At 35.0% G+C, this 17,748-nt stretch overlaps 1 protein-coding gene across 5 annotated transcripts in view; it reads left to right on the top strand.

The window, feature by feature from the left end:
• LOC133331077 (B-cell receptor CD22) overlaps positions 1–17,748 on the top strand; it is a 135,788-nt gene that overhangs the window by 81,942 nt on the left and 36,098 nt on the right. For all 5 annotated transcript variants that reach the window (XM_061539485.1, XM_061539483.1, XM_061539482.1 and 2 more), the window contains exons 14-19: positions 831–1,209; positions 3,806–3,935; positions 4,319–4,414; positions 4,605–4,763; positions 9,622–9,704; positions 14,522–14,708. In XM_061539485.1, the coding sequence (XP_061395469.1) occupies positions 831–1,209; positions 3,806–3,935; positions 4,319–4,414; positions 4,605–4,763; positions 9,622–9,704; positions 14,522–14,708 (1,034 nt within the window). The remainder of the gene's footprint in view (positions 1–830; positions 1,210–3,805; positions 3,936–4,318; positions 4,415–4,604; positions 4,764–9,621; positions 9,705–14,521; positions 14,709–17,748) is intronic.

The raw sequence follows: 17,748 nt of genomic DNA, 5'->3' as shown, positions 1-17,748 counted from the left end.
CATTCCTAACCATCTACCATTTCATTACCAAACATTTCCATATCCATCATCATTATTGTTGTTGTTATTTTGTGTTGGCATTTATCCCGCTGGCCATTGCTTTTGTGTTCATGTTTTTATGGTTTGCAATATCCAAAAAAAAAAAGTTCAATCAAGGCACCACCACCTCCAACACCATCATCATCATCCGCATCGTTACCACTACCACCACCAACACCACAAATTCACTTTTACACGGTACAAGCTCTAACAGCTTCTGAAATTGAAGAAGCTTATGAAGCTTTAATTGGCGAACATTTTCTAAAACAAGACCAAACAGGATCACAATACAAACACCCACAACATTATCCAACAACAGCCACCACATCATCATCACAACCACCTTCACCACCACTGCCACATACACATGACCGGAATTTGTTGTCTGGTCGTCACAAATCTGGTGGTCTGCATGGAAAAAATCCGTTTGCTACAACCTCAACGCAAGCAGCCAAGCATGTGCTTAAAGAAACTCATGTCTTAATTGATTTAACAAACAATTCTCCCTGCTCTCTTCTTACCTTGACCACGTTTACGCCGCAACAACAAATCTTAACATTGCTAACAAATGTACCCTCAACTCGTACGCAACGACAACAACAACAACACACCTACCCTCAAACGACTAATAATAATGGCTATGACTTTGGCTACAACAACGATGCAATGACATCCGTCTCCATGTCATCGTCGTCCTCGTCATCATCATCATCGCCAACATCAACGATTGAATTCTATCGCAAAATGGGTAAATTTTCCTTTAATGCACGCACCTCCAATCCACCCTCCAGCTTCCGTTGGCTGCGTGGCGGCCGCCCCACCAACTCCGACACCAAGGATTACACCATCGAACCGGTGGGCCTTGACAGCCGTACCAACTATTCGTGCTATGCCTTTAATGCGGGCGGCAAAGGTGCCATGGCCACAGTCAATTTGGAGGTACATGCACCACCATTTTTCATCAAGAATCTGCCACCGTACACCGGAATGTTGCACACGTCTCGCAATGCCAATCTAACTTGTCGCATCGAATGTGTACCACGCTGTGAAATATCCTGGCTAAAGGATGGCGTGCCCATTGAGAAAAATGATACACGGTATTTTGTCAAAGACAAGTATATGGATGCCTCACCGGCAACGGGTGATTTTGAGAGTATGCTGTCGGTACTGGTAAGTAGAATGCAAACATACACACAAACACACATAGATACACACCCACACACTCTCTTACACTAATGTAGTTTACTCTGGCTGTATGGAAGCCTGTGTTTTTATTAAGAAACCAAATGCAGTGGCATTGTCGTCCGTCGTCTGTCATCGTCTTTTGCCACAGTTCCTTTTGTGAAACAGCATCACTTGCTTTGACTTGAAAACTGTAATTGAGATTAATTAAAGTAATAAATTGTATGTCATAGAGTTCCAAGGATGTTTGTACATAGGTACTCGTGGCAAGTCATAGCAACACTTTTAAGAGGAAAACCAACTATCAAAGCTAGTCTGAGAAGTTCAATGGTTATGAAGTTCATTAATGGGAAATCATATATTTTCGTTGTGGTTATACCCTTTATTATGGAGGTTAACGCAGAAGGACTAGAATGATGGATGTTAGGTTTAGTTACAATCGGTTCAGGTTTAGATATAACTTCACTATATATTTCCATCCGATTTCATATAAATGATGCACCATAGACCTCAGGTTCGTCCGATTAACACTAAATTTAGCACAGCGTACCGATTTGAGTGTAAAATTACGTCAGTTATGTTTGATGGAAATCGGTTCAAATTTAGATTAAGCTCCCATATATAATTTCGTTTGATTTTATGTAAATGATGCATCAAACCTCCATAGTCCGATTGGCATGAAATTTGGGAAAGCGTACTGAATTGAGTCCAAAATGTAGAGTGTAAAATTTTGACCACTTCGGTTCCGATTTTGATATAGCTCCCATACATATTTTTGTTCGATTTTATGTAAATGGTGGATCAAAGACCCAGAGCTTGTTCGAATGAGACAAAATTAAGCATAGCATACTGAATTGAGTCTTAAATAAAGTGTGTCAAATATGGTCCGCATCCGTTCCGATTTTCATATAGCTCCCATATATAATTTCGTCCGATTTTATGGAAATGATGCATCGAACACTCAAAGTTTATTCGATTGACATGAAATTTGGCAAAGCTTACTGAATTGAGTTTAGGAAGAGTTGTGCCAAGTTTAATTAAAATCGGTTCAGATTTTGATATAGCTCCCATATGTATTTTCCTCCGATTTCAAATAAATAGTTCACCGAAGTCCCAAAGTTTGTCCGACGGACACGAAATTTTGTACAGCATCCCATAAAGAGTCTAGGATAATTTGTAAAAAGTTTGGTCAAACTCGGTTCAGATTTAGATATAGCTCCCCTATGTAGTTTCGTCCGATTTTATGTAAATGGTGCACCAAAGACCCAATGCTTGTCCGATTGACACGAAATTAGGCAAAGCGTACTGAAATGAGTTGAAAACAAAGTGTATCAAATTTGGTCCAAAGCGGTTCAGATCTAGATAAAGCTCCCATATAAATTTTCATACGATTTGATTTAAATAGTGCACCGAAGTTCCAAAGTTTGTCCGATTGACACGAAATTTTGTACAGCGTACCAGATTAAGTTTAAAATGAAGTGTGACAAATTTGGTCAAAATCGGTTCGGATTTATATATAGTTCCTCTTTATAATTTAATCCGATTTTCGATAAATGGTGCTTCAATCACATAAATCTCATCCTATTGAAACGAAATTTAGCATAGCCTACTGAATTGAGTCTACCATTACGTGTATCAAGTTTGCTTGAAATCGGTTAAGATTTAGACATAGCTCCTTTATATAATTTCGTCCGATTTCAGGTAAATGGTGCACGAAAGAGCCGACGTTTGTCCGATCGAATCGAAAATGTGTACATCATAATGAATTGAGTCTTTAATAAGGTTTGTCAAGTTTACTTCAAATCGGTTCAGATTTAGATATAGTTCCCATATATAATTTCGTCCGATTTCAGGTAAATGTGGAACCATTGATACAAAATTTTACATCGCGCACCGAATTGAGTCTGTATAAAAGTGTATTATTTTTTTTTTTTTTTTTTTGAAATCGGTACAGATTTGCATATGGCTGCAGACTTGCATATAGATGCCAATTTCGTCCGATTTGTTATAAATAGTGCATCAAAGGTCCGAAGATTGTTCGATTGCCACGAAATTTGGTATAGTTTCCCGAAGTTAGTATAAAATTCCGAACGTTAAATTTTATTGAAATCGGTTCAGATTTCGATATGGATGCCACATATAATTTCTTCTGATTCCATATATATATATATATCTAAATGTTAACCGATTTTTTTCAAATCGTTAAAAAATTAGATGTATATCTCTCTTATTGAAGTTCGTCAGAGTGGGGTCGTATTTTTATTTAAAAAAATCAAATTCCTCATAATTTTTAGAATATTTTTATGTTCCTCAGGTCCAACATTTTTCTTTATATGTTACATATTTATAGGTTTTTATTCTAAAGTTAAAGAGAAACAATATTTATATCATGTCAAACTTTACAAAAGGTTTAAAATTGTCTCTGAAATATCCGAACAATATCAAACTTTCCAATATGACCCATTTTCTTTGAACTTTTTATTTCGTATTTTATTCTTTATCATTTTAATCCCAATATTTTTGTCTTCTCTTTTTTTCCAATTCACTCTCAAATCTCTCTCCCCCATGGAATGTTGGCTTGCAGCATTTTAATATGTCCAATTGGCCAAATAACAAATTTGACATTGAAGGAGATAATGCCAATTATACATGCATTTCGACTGGCAATGCTGTGGGACCGGGCATCAAAAGTGCCACTTATTTCAGTATCGAATGTAAGTTTTGCACAAAACAAAATAACCACCAAAAAAGGATTTTTTAAATCCCATAAAGGCAGCAAACCAAACAACAATGGCAAACAAACAAATGAAACGCCCTGAAACGAAAAATCTAGATAATATTCTGCCCATCACAGAAAAATGGAGATCTCCAATTTTTTCGCAAAAGAAAAAAAACTGTAGCAAAATGTTTAAAAATGCCCCTGACATATGTGTCACATAGTTGGTTTGCAGTTGTTGTTGTTTGGTGTGTTCATAAAAAAGATATGCAAAAACCTCATGGCCTCATGCATAAAATATTATTGGGCCTTGGTTTTTTTTTATTTTCAAAATATTTACTGAATTGTGTATTTTTTCTCCATTTTTCTCTCATGTGACAGATGCACCCGATAATACCACTGTATCCGAAGAAGTTGTTTATGTACCAGAGGAAACAATACCGGGACGTGTCATATGTAAATCGAGAGCTAATCCTGGTAAGTGTTATATTTTACAAAAAAAATAAATAAATAAAAAAATAAACCACCCTTTAGTTTGTAACTTTTTTATTCAGTTCTGAAATTATTGTTTATGACTTTAATGGGGTTTTCTGGCTTAAACTCATAGCAATCTCTCTTTTTTACTTCCATTTTTATTTTATATATATTTTTGTTTTTCCTTTTGTAGAACCAACTTATGAATGGCGTTTCAATGACAAAACGGTTATACGCGGCAATGCCTTAATCATCAATACACCCATGACCCGCAATGATAGCGGTCGTTACACTTGTGTGGCCTATAACAAACATGGACGCAGTTCCGCTGAAACATTCATTGATGTCCAATGTAAGTAGAAACCAATATATGAATTAAAAAAAACACACACACACAAGAATAATATAAATGGAAAATATATATTTGGTGTTAAATATACGAGGAGGGAATGAGAATTGAGGGAAATAAAAACAATAAAAAAATCCACGCCTGTTGGTGACCTTTAAAAAGTGGTTTGAACAAATCCACACCGGTTGGTGGCCTTTACAAAATGTTTCGAACAAATCCACGCCGGTTGGTGGCCCTTAAAAAATGTTTTAAACATATCCACTCCGGTTGGTGGCCCTTAAAAAATGTTTTGAAGAAACAAAATGTTTTTAAAAAATCCCCGCCTTTATTTTAAATTGCATTTTTAGAAGGAATTAGAGACATTATTTCTACCCTACACAACTATGTTGTCAGGGTATTATAGCTTTGTGCAGCACCAATAGTTTGTAACACGGCGAAATATTGGTCCTAGACCCACCTTTAAGTATACTGATCGTCATATCTCGAGTAGCTGAATCGAACTAGACATGTCCGTCCGTCTATCCATTATAAATTGTAAACACGATACAGGACACAGTTATGGACCAATCTGCACTAAATTTTGCATGTAGGATGGGTTCTGGCCAATCGTTTTTGGTAATGATCGGTTCATATTTAGGGGATGAAATGGACGAAATTTTGCATGTAGGAAGGGTTCTGGCCAATGAAGACCCCTATTGTTTTTGGTAATTCATTCGGTTCATATTTAGGGGATGAAATGGACCAAATACGTAATTTTTGTCGGTTTTTCTGGTCGCTCCAGAGGCCGGAATCATGGTCCGAACATCGTGAAATTTTACATGGAGAAGGGGATCGGGACAAAAAATAAGCATGCTTGTTTTGATAAAAATGGACTCCAACTTTTGTGTGAAAAATTACAAAATGTTTATTCTATAGCGTATATGTTTTGGCCAGATCCCCTTCTCCATGTAATTCTGAAGGACATAGACCCGAGAAGTGTATAGTATATCCAAGAGAAGTGGTTGACCTTTAAATTGATACCAATTATATGATCGTATGTACTCAGATGTGGGAGTTGCACTTAAATATTTACAGGTTTTTACGTACAGAGACATTATTTAGTAACCCATTACCACACTAGAGGGTGGAAATATAGAGAAATGTTCAATGGACATCGGCTATAATTTTCGGTGATGATCAGATAAAAATTTTGGGGATGAAGTGGACCGAAAACTTAATTTTTTATGTTTTTTCGAGTCGATCTATAGGCCAAAATTATAACCCAACATCACAACACAATACGGTTAAGGGAATCTGGACAAGTAATCAAATGGGCTACACTCATTAATGGGAATATTCGCAAAAAAAATGTGTCAGTGTAAGGAAGAGGTGCTGTTGATCTCTAATCGGGCAAGAGGGTGCAAATATCACGAAATATTGCCCAGGCTCAGAATAAACATCGGCAGAAATTTAGAATTCCATGGTAGTTGTGTAGGGTATCCTATAGTCGGCCCCGTCCGACTATACTGCTTCCCTCACTGGTTTTAAAATATTTTCCTATTTAAAAATGTCCGTATTGATTTAAATTTCCCCAAAATTAACACACCAGCCCCGCCTAATTCCATATCCCTTTTTTTTGTCACCACTGACAAAACCACTTTTTCACAATTTATCCAAACAACGAAACATTTAACAATGTTTATAGATTTTCAATTTACTCTGCTACGTTTCCAATTTTTTGTTGTTGCTGCTTTTTATCGTTGTTGTTGTTGCTGGCCTGTTATGGACACGAACATTGTTTCATTTCGTCACATAAGTTGTTGTTTTGCGGTTGTGGCCTTTTGTGTTGTCCTCCATATGTGACCACTTTTCCCGGTTAGTTAACAAAACAACACTCCTCAAAAAAACAGTTATCCCAAAAGCAGTCATCTATTTATCCACAGCACAGAAAACCGCCAGCCGTCGCCACCATCAAGCGGCCAACACCATCAACTAGAGACATCATCAATAGACCGAATGAATGGGCGACCGCCAGACCTCCATCAAGTGTTTGATGGCAGGCATACAAAAATACGCCCAGCAACAACAACAACAATAACAATTGTGACCTAAAGGGGCAATAACACAAACACACACATACACACTCACCAAAAAAAGGGTTTATAAAAATTTCTACTTGGATGTTGAGGAGTATGTTTTTGATTATGTCCTTTTTCCGGTTTATATTTTTCGCTTTGATATGGTTTCAGTTTGTTGTTGTTGGCTTTGTTGCTGTTCGTGTCTCGTCAATTGGGTTCTGGCTATTGAACCTGTTGTTGGTAACATTTGGTGTTGATTGTTATGATTATGGCATAAAGTTTGGCTGGGTATACCCAAATGTTGGTGTAGCTTTTACTGTTAAGTATTGTTCTCATTTCTATGGCTGGAAAAAAATGATTTCCAATGTTTTGAGGTTTTTATTAATAAGGCTTTGGTGTAAATGTATGTGTGTGAATGAGTGTGTGTGTTTTTGTCTATGTGACACCATAAGGAAAGAAGTTGAGGTTTAATCTCGTTTGTCAAATGCACCCAAACAGAAAAAAGGGTTATATTTTGTGATCCTGTGTGTGCTGTTTTTTATTTAGTTGAGATATACAAAAAAATTTGCTGTGACCAGAAAAGGATAAAATTTAATAAACCCACAAATTTACCAATAAAGGTTTAATAAAAACTGAGTTTATATTTTTTGTTTGGTTGTTTGTTTTTGTCACATATAGTGAACTATTTAAGTTATTGGGTTTATTAAAGAAAGTGGACTATAGGTAGGAACAATTTATTTTTTAGGATGTGGAAATAATAGTGATGTCCTTCGAATAAAAAATAATAAAAAATTGTTTATTTAAGGTTCTGAATTTTCGACGAACAAAACATTGCAGAATCAAAGCTACCGTGAAATTCTTAAGGGTATTTTTCTAAGATCGAAAAGAGCTTTAAGACTGCAGTGTTATAGGAGTAGATTTCTAGGAATATTTTTTATGGAATATTTCTGTGGAAGGATCTTTAGCGCTATAAGCGTGAGTTTTTTGAAGAATATAATATTTGAAGCAACATCAAAGTTAAAATACTGAATTTTTTGCAAGGATAAACAAAGCTGTATGGATTTATTTTTTGAGAATATTTTTGCAAGGGTCATCGGAGATATTGTTGTAACTGGAGTGTGGATTTTTTAAGAATATTTTTACATGAGCCAATAGAGATAGTGTCCTGATTTTTTTAAATTTTTTTTTTTACAAGGACTTCCAGATGATTAAATATCATTTCACTAGGATCTTCTGAGATATAAACGTCTATTTTTTAAGAAAAAATTTTCGAGGTCCTTTTGAGAAATAAGTGCGGATTTTTTTAAAACTATTTTAATAATTATCTTCTCAGGAATAAACATGGGTTCTTTTAAAAATATTTTTGCAAGGACTTTCTGAGAAATAAGCGTTAACATTTTAAGAATATTTTTACAAGGATCTTCTGAGAAGTAAGCGTACATTGTTTAGGAATATTTCTACCATGGTCTTCTTCGAAATAGTGCTCAATTTTTTCAAAAAATATTTTTGAAAGGACCTTCTTAAAATATTTTAAAGGACCTTTTTGGGAAAAATTTTTTTAATAATATTTTTGAATGGATCTTCTGAAAATATTTTATAAGGGCCTTCTGGGAAATAATCCTAGTTCTTTACAAGGATCTTTTCCAGAATATTAAAGCAATGACCTTATGAGAAAAAAATATGGGATTTGTTAAGAATACTTTTGCAAGGACCTTATGAGAAATAAGCGTGGTGTTTTTTAGAATATTTTAGAATGACCTTTTTATAAATAAACATAAGTTTTTTCATAATACTTTTACAAGGACCTTCTAAAAAATTAACGTGGCTTTTTTAAGAATATTTTTAAAAAGGACTAATAGACCGAAAAGCTTTAAGAATATGTTTACAAGGACTAATAGACTTAAAAGCGAGAATGTTTTATAAGGACCTTTTGAAAATAATCGTGAGAAATGATACTGGATTTTGTTAGAAAATTTTAAAAGGATCTTCCAAGAAATAATCCTGTATTTTTTATGATTGTTTTGCAAGGACCTTCTGTGAACCTAAATTCTTTAAAAAAATTTTAAAGGATCAGCTAAACTAGGTTTTTATTACCTTTTCCAAACTACAATAATTATAAAAGAATGAAAGTTTCAGAAAATAAAATGTTACAGGAGCCTGATTTTTTTTTAATTTTAAACGCAAAACGTTTCTTACGTGGGCCATAGATTTAATTTTTTATGATTTCTTTAATAAAAAAATATAAACCTGAGGGTATATGAGTTTTTTTGTATAGAAATAACATAGACCTGAATGTCTATGTTTATTTTTTTCTACAGAAAAAACATGGCCCCGAGGTCTATGAATTTTTTTCTATGCTTATTTTTTATTGTTTTCCAATAAGAATATATTTTTTAAAAAGTTTTTAGGCACAACATTAGAGCTAAATTTGGGAGGTTTGCAAAAAATAATTTGCAAGCGTGATATTTAAAAAGTATTTGTAGGTAATTTTTGCATTTTTACCACACGAATTTGAATATTTCGAAGGGTCAATCCGACCACTTCATATAGAATATTTAGATGGAAAAATAAGTACAAGCGCTTAAAATGCACCCATGAATAATTTGTAATTTTGTATTTTATTTTATTTTTAATTTTGTTATTTATTTAAAATAATGAGAATTAATTCAAGGTTACATATACTACGACCTCGAATTTGTGACAATTATCTAATATTACGAATTTAATATTATTACAATTTAAATTACTTTTTTGTATACTAAACTTAAATAACGTATGTTTTCATATCTCTTCCAATTTTTCAGACAAGCCACGTTGCGAAATTGAAAGAATGGAGATCGATGATCAGGATACATTAATTTGTACAGCATATGGCAATCCGGAAGAGGTAAGCAAGCAAACATACAACAAACAATATTACGAAATGGGATTTTTTTGCGCCACGTTGCCACAACACATACAAAACACAGTCTTCTATACAAACAAACACACACACCTATACACTGATAGTCTATCCGACCACAAGAGAGGATACTTCACCTCAATAATGACACACAACTGATGATGGGCCATCGATAACGTATTACTAGCAGGGTTCAATGCATTACATTGCTTGTCTGGCTGTTTGTATGTCTGCCTGCCCGTCCGCCACTCTATTCCTCTGTCTGCAGTTAACCAGTTAAAGAGTCATTGTTCCGGTGAAAACAATTTAAAAAATATATCCGTTCTGCAACAACAACAAAATATACAACAAACAAAAAATATTGCATAGCAACACCATCTCCATCGTTCATCATTTCCATTCAAATGTTAGCTATGCACCAGTTTGTTGTTATTGCTGCTGTTGCTGTCCTGGTTACGGTGAAACCCTCCACTTCACTCGAGACACAATAATATCCCCCGAACTCAGACCACAATCTTTGGTTTTGGCCCTTAGGCTTTAATAGAGACGCAGACTGACACGCATACATGCTAGTAAAAACAATATTAAGGTTTTTCGTGCGTGTGTGTGTTGGGGAAAAAGCCACTCATACACTGGCATAACTTTTAAGCTTGATGTTATTGATACACCAACAACAAATATTGCCTGATAAGTGAGTGATTTTAACTGCAGTGATGGAATAGATAATGCCAGGAAGGAGATGAGGAGGGAGGAGGGTAGGAGAGAGAGGAAGGGAGTATTACTGGTCATATTACAAATTGTGCGTGTTAGCTTTTGGGGGTAGATATTTGTGAAATTTTTAAAGAAGCGTAAGGCACTACTTTGATGCCATTGAATGCATCAAAGGGAATATCACAATTCTTTAGAACCGGCAAAGAGATTTAATTCCAGTGTTGTCTACGATTTGCTAGGACCTAAGAACCGTTTATGGTGAATGTATTTAAAAAAATAATCAACAAAATCTAGGATTTTCTTTGCTATCAACAAGGCGTCTATTCATAGTTAAAATATATATTCCTCTTCCAAATGTTTTCCCCCATTCGTATTGAAGAACCTAAAACTAAACCACAAAATTTGTTAAATATATATTTTTCATAAGGATTTTCCACACTGTATGCCTCTATTCCCCACCCTGTATGCTTCGAACATTCTACTTTGCTATCATAAATATATTGCCGGACTTATATCATTCGTTGTTTCTGTCTTTATGTTAACCTTTCTCTTTTTGTTATTGATGCTGTTGGCGTGCTTTTGCCACATTTCACAACGAAATAAAAATGCATTCATAGCCAAGTCACAAACACAAAAACGAACGGCAGCAGCAACAGGGAAACAAAATTACAAACATGAAGGTCTATATGTGTGTGTGTATGTGTGCTGGTCGGTTGCTTGGTTATTTTCCAAAAACCATACATCAATTTTTGGTTATATTTCAGTTACAGAACTCAAAAAATAAAACTTTGTTCTTGTTGCTGTTTTGTGTTCTGTGGATTTCAAAAATTTTTGTTTTTCATCGTTGTTGGTGGTGCTGCAGCACCTTTGAGAAATACGCCGAACACATACACACGCACACACTATTTTCCTCGACAAGCGTAAAATGAATGAATGAATAAATGGACGTTGGAATGACGAAGTAAACCGAAACGAAAATGTACAACAGCATTTAACAAGAATTTTCAATTTTTATGATATTTTGTTAAGCTTGTAGCTAGACATGTGGGGGATAGGGTGCCGGGAGGTGACATGGTAGCTATGGCTGTACTTTTTTTAAATTTTTTGATTTTTTTTATAATTCCATGTCTGTTTTCAAATATAAATCACGAAATCCACAGAACAACAAGTTGGTGGTTGAAAAGTAACAAAAAAAAAAACCAAAAACAACAACATGAAAATTGTGTAATAACATTTTGACTTGTTGTTGATTAATTAAATTTAGGAAAACGGCATACGTAGAACTTTAAAATGAAATATTATCATTTAAGGGAAAATATAGTTTTCAATAAAAAAAGTATATTTGGGGTTTTTTATAAAAAATATTTTTTTATTTAACTGAACATCGCTTGAAATTACAGAAGTTGTAGATTTGGTTAAAATGTTTAATTATTTTTCTTTCATATTTTTCAAGAGGTTTTTTTATTATTATTTTTTTATTTACTCCAAAATTATCAAAAGATATTCGCAATATTATAATGAGTGAATTTATTGCAAAGTTTCAATAAATATATCTCCTTCGAAGACCAAAAATATTCGTAGGAAACCTTGAAATATTCGTCGGGACCTTTAGGTCCATGTTTTGATATTTTTTTCTCCTTTTTCTCATATCTTCATGTTCTTAGGAGCATGTTCGTGTTCTTGACGTTCCATGTCCTTGGTAACAATCATCTTCGGAAAAATATTTCATTATAGAAACATGCTTCCACAGCGGCGACATAAAAATTTCCCGATGCACTTTAAACATTTTTTTTTTGATTCTTTACCGTTATTACTTCGGGTTTTAGAGGATAAAATTCAGGGTCGAATTTTTTCAACATTGCTTTATATTTTGACACATCTCATATACATGTCTTAGCCGATTATTCCAGTCAGAGTGTTTGTAATTTGGTATTTCGTTTTCTCAGAGAATGAAAATCTACCTGCAAATAATTTATCCCATAAATGTCTTCACATGTTTTAGTCATTTGGTCCATACTGGCGTTACATTTTGCGTAGACCGCAACATGTATCGAACTGAATGTTCTATATAAAATGTCTCTGATTTTACTTTTGGGTTTCTCAGGTTATGCCGCTCAACTTCTACAGCTGAAAATATTACTGAGAACCCCACATATGTCAATTTTCCGTAGGTCTTTGGAATTGGGCGTTCCACATATATCGTTTATTACATTGGATTTTTGTGAAAATAATACGGAATTCTAAAAGTAATTTCTACTGATGAGGCGTATTTCCGCCTCGGTGACAACGTCAGCAAGCAAAATTGTCGCTTATATGGTTTGTAAAACCCATGTTTGAGAAGCCTACTGCTGCCTGTCCTATCAGATTGTCCATAAAGGCTGCCTTGCCCTCAACTTGTTTATAAGGACTCACTGACTTTTCAGGTCATCTATAAAATAATCTACCTATTCAGCTCTTCTATATATAGACTTATTAAACCTTGAGCTCGTCTAGAAATACTCCCGGTGTCTTCTGATCAGCTATATATAAAATCGATCGACCGTTAGCTATACTACAATTACCTAGCTTCTTAACTTGTTATCACTTTCTCTATGAAATAATCTCTGGCTCTTCTGCAGGTCTATATAGACACATTGTATATAAATGCGTTTTACCCCTTAGATCGTCCGTGCAGACTCCCTGCCCATTTAGGTTGTCTATAATACTTCCTTTCAGCTTCTCTGCAAAAATTCCCCTTCAGCTTCTCTGCAAAAATTCCCTGGCTCATTACCAGGTCTATATATAGTCTAACCAGGCCTCCTTCAGATTCGTTATAAAAATTCTCTGTCTCTTTACCAGGTCTATATATAGTCTCATTAAAGGTCCGAGCATTTCAGTTTCTCTAAAAAAAATTCTGTCTGTTTATCTGGTCTATATATGGTCTCACTAGGCCTCCAGGTCTTTCAGTTTTTCTATAAAAAAATCTCTGGCTCTTTACCAGATCTATAAATACAGAGTTGTGTGGCTAGACCCTCTTCTGTGCAGACTCCCTTGTCCCTCACCTTGCCTATTATTTCTGTCTGGATTAATAATTATAGGGAATGTATTGTGATTTCAAATGCAGAGTTTGATGATATTGATCTAGACAACATTTATATTGTTATTATTTGCTGTATCAATTTTAAAATTGTAAAATTCTAGATAAATTTACAGATTCGGCTTATATTTAATTCCTACGACTTAAGTATACTCCCTATAAAATGAATGCTGACATTGTTCCCCCTTTAGTATTACCTTTCCCCCATTTGAGCACAAAATTCTGTCTCTCATTATACCTCATTTGCCTTTATTGATTGAGGTATTGACAATTCTTAAACAAATAATGCCTAGCCATCGTCTCTCTCCCTCTCCCCTTCAACATTTCATAATCACTCAGAGAACTTCTCTTTCTTGGCAAAAAAAAAGCCCCCAAAAGAAGTCACAATATCAATATTTACACTCGTCTCTTGCGCAATTTATTTCAATTGATTGGCATTTTAACATTCGTAGGGTGCTTGACTCGTATACAATTAAATGTCATTAAAGACGAAGCACACTCACACACACTCGCACACACATAAACTGCAAAAAACGAATGGGGTGAATGTTAAAAACAAATATAAACGGTATTTAAATGACTCCAAAAAATGGCAGGGCCACAGCAAATAAACACAAACATGCACACACACACACCCGTTCTCTCAAGCTCTTTTGATGGTGCTCTTACTCCCCCATCCATTCTTCCATCAGAAATGTGCATGCAACTTAAGCAATCATCAAACAAAAAGGGAAGGTAAGGGAGAATAGCATTTTATGCCCAATCAGATTTGGCTAGAGAGTTCTTGTGGTCCTCGTGGTGGGTGGGTGTGTGTGTGTGGGAGGGGGAGTGATGTGGTGGCCTTTTATTAAAGAAATGTCATCAGCTCCTTTTATTGCTGTACGTTTCATTTTGCTTTTTTGTATTTTTCAATTTATCGCCATTGATTTAATTTTTTTTTTCGTTTTTCATTTTTTTCATCCATTTTCCCTTTACTTATACTCCATATTCTCCTCCTCTCTTTCTTTCATTGCAGGCCGATTTTTCATGGTCAATTAAGGCTGAAAATGAATCGGTCGAATCGTTGGGCAGCGGTGACAGTAAAACGTTTAAGGATAAAAGCTATTATGTACTCAAGGAAGATTATGAAATTGCACGTACCTATCGCTGTGTGGCCAATAATTCTGTTGGTGTGGGTACATTCTGTGAAATCGAAGTTGCCGGTAAGTAAATACAAATAAGCGTAGCACAAAATAAGTAAAAGAGAACAACAAAAGAAGAAGAAGAAGGAGGCAAACAAAAGCTTTCAACAAAACCAATTGAAGAGGAAATAAATGCACTTTGTGATTTGCCTGCTAAAGTCGTACCAGGTTTTTTTTTTAGGTTTCATTTGGCTTCGGCATCGGCCAACGTGAAATTGAGTAAAAGTCTTGGTCGTCCTTTTACCTTGTGCATTGATTTGAAGTGTGTGTGTGTGCCTTTCTTCCATTTTGGGGTAGTTTTATTTGTTATCCTCCCTCCCTTAATAGTCCCATGGCTTTTCGTCGATTTAATTATAATGGAAGTCCATTGATGTATGGCCTTTTAAGTGAGACAAATAACAAGGAAGTGAACAATTTTTCAAGAGAAAAAAAATCGATGGAAATTTGTCACCGAAGGGGAAATATTGAAAAATTGTAAATTACTTGAATATTGATTTAATTTTGAGTTGTTTAAAAAATTAAACTTTTATTTGTATACCTCCAGCATATTTTTTTCAGAGGAAGTATTTCAATTTAGCGGGGAATTTATGCTTTACAATAGTTCCCAATAAAAATCTCCCTCTTACATCGAATTGTATCGATAGCAAAAGGTATCTTAAGAGGTCCGGTTTTGGGGTTATTACAAGATATAAATCCATACTCAGCTGTTAAGCTTCATTCGAGTGAACTACTGATAACTAAATATAACATTTGAAATTAATATCATCCCACCTCCGCACTTAAGCGGACAATTTTGGGACTCCTCTATACCTCATCGATCCCTGTAGAGAGTTCCTTATTGCTTCTAAGTGGACTCCCCTTGTGTTCCTCGTGGTTTATATGGCTGTTTTTCGCTCGTGCACCTATTCCTCAAAGTAGACCTCTGTAGAGCTTCTTGTGAAATGTCTAGACAGATTTAGCTCCTCTTCACAAAATAGCATTTCAAATTAATATCATCCCACCTCTGCACTTAAGCGGACATTTATAGCACTCCTCTTCAACTCACTGAACCCTCCAGACAGTTCCTTTTCACCTATTCATCTAAGTAGATTGAATATTTATAGAGCTCTTCACCTAAGTGTGCCTCTGCTTCATTTTTCGGATATTTATCTCTAGGAATCCACACCTCCACACTTAAAGCTGTTACCTGACCTTTGTGCAGTGTGCCCAAAATCGAAATCTATTGTCTTTCACAACATCGATCTTCCTTTCAAATTTTTCGGTAATAGGTTTCCACTTTTGTCACATAGCTCAAATATAAATTCTCCATCTCCTTTCGGGCTGCCAAGCCTTATATTCAAAATGGTAATTATTTGCTTCACAATAATCCTCCTTGATACTTCATATAATATTCCTGGCAGATTTTCTGTAGTTCGTGGTGAAGACCCAGCCGAATATTTTAAATTGTAATTTTTGACTAAAAATCTATAGGAATTAGTTTTTATATCAAGTTCTTTTTCTACTCAAGGTCTGGTAAATTAATTCCGAACAAAGAAAATCCCTCTTTTTCTTTATTTAAAATAATGAAAACAAAACAAAATATAATATTTTGCAACAATGTAAGTAAATCTCAGCTACACCAAAATGGTAAACAGCTTTTCTGAGAATAAAAAAAAAATTTGCAAAAAAAAACATCAAAAACAAACTAAGAGAAACCCCCTCAAGCCAGCAAGCTTGGCCTTGAATACAACTTTCCTAGTATTTTACCCAAGGAAATCCTGAGGTTTTTTGAGGTTCCCTCAAAAACCAGCATTTTGGGTAAATTCCGCTTTTGCAATTCTCAAGTTCACAATGTGGTGCACCATCGAAAAGAAAAAATTAAAAAAAAAATCCAAACAACCACCTACCATGCAGCAAATCTACTCAAGGAAGTGTAAGAACAGCGAAATCAATTTCCGTTTCCTAATATCTAAAAGAAAAATAAGATCAAGAGGAAGCTGTAGCTGCTGGTGGGTTATCAACAGCAAATAACGAACGAAATAGCCAAGCCAATCTATATAGATTGTATATTAAATTTTTTGAAAAAGTAACGACAGCGAAGGAAAAAACAACAACGAAAAAATAATCAACAAACAAATTGGAAATACTTAACAAAAATAGCCTCAGCTGTGAAAAATCTTTATACCAAAAATGTCCACCGAATGAAAAAAACTTTACTCCCTAACTTCCAAGATAAGTAGAGGAACAATAATTTGCCAGGCAGTAAATGAAATGTAAGTGGTGGTGGGTGTGAAGGTTAGGGGATTTGGCCAAAAGTACCAACTAATTCCAAAAATCTGTTTGAATGAAAGATAGGAAAACCGAACTCAAACTCAAACATTGGCCCCCATCATTGGACCAAAAATCAAACACAACTAGTAAATGTATGTCTGTATGTAAAAATATTGACTATCCATTCGTCGTTGTTTTTGTTGTTTTTTTTTTAACTTTCATATCTTCTACCAAAACGCAAAAGGAAGGAAACACGACTCTCTTGTTTAGGAGTATTCAAACAGCACGTGCTTAATTCCCAGTCACACTGCTATACGAGTGACGATATTTACCCAAAAGAAGACAAAATGGGTGGCATGGTGGAATGGTCAATAACCAAAGTTCTATAGAGGGAAAACTAAACTAACAGACGAACGAACGAATGAACTGCCCCGAATTAACATTGACGCTGATGCCAGGCACGCAACTATTGTTGCAACATCATGACTGGCGGTTTGATATTTCCGTTAGCGAGAGAAAAAAACCAAAACGGAACGCAGAACATTTTATCAGAGGAAGAACAGCCCCATTGGAATTTAGGGATGGCGTTTGTGGAATTTTTAGTTCGAAGAGTAGGAGTGGAATGAGTAGAAAAATCTTCGGAGAGTATAAATTACTTAAGGAGTCTCAAAAAAAATTATATAATCCCACCTCTGCACTTAAGCGGAGTCCTATAAAGGCTCCTCTTTAACTTATCAATCCCTCTAACGTTTCTCTTCTGTCTAAGTAGGTTCTGTAGAGCTCCTCTTCACTTTTTTATACATGTGTGGGA

The sequence above is a fragment of the Musca vetustissima genome, unplaced genomic scaffold (genome assembly GCF_032173495.1).
Source record: "Musca vetustissima isolate MV318-11 ecotype Yass unplaced genomic scaffold, APGP_CSIRO_Mvet_v1 utg566, whole genome shotgun sequence".
Taxonomy (NCBI): domain Eukaryota; kingdom Metazoa; phylum Arthropoda; class Insecta; order Diptera; family Muscidae; genus Musca; species Musca vetustissima.
The sequence above is the reverse complement of the archived record's forward strand: the minus strand, read 5'-3'. Positions and strand labels throughout refer to the sequence as shown.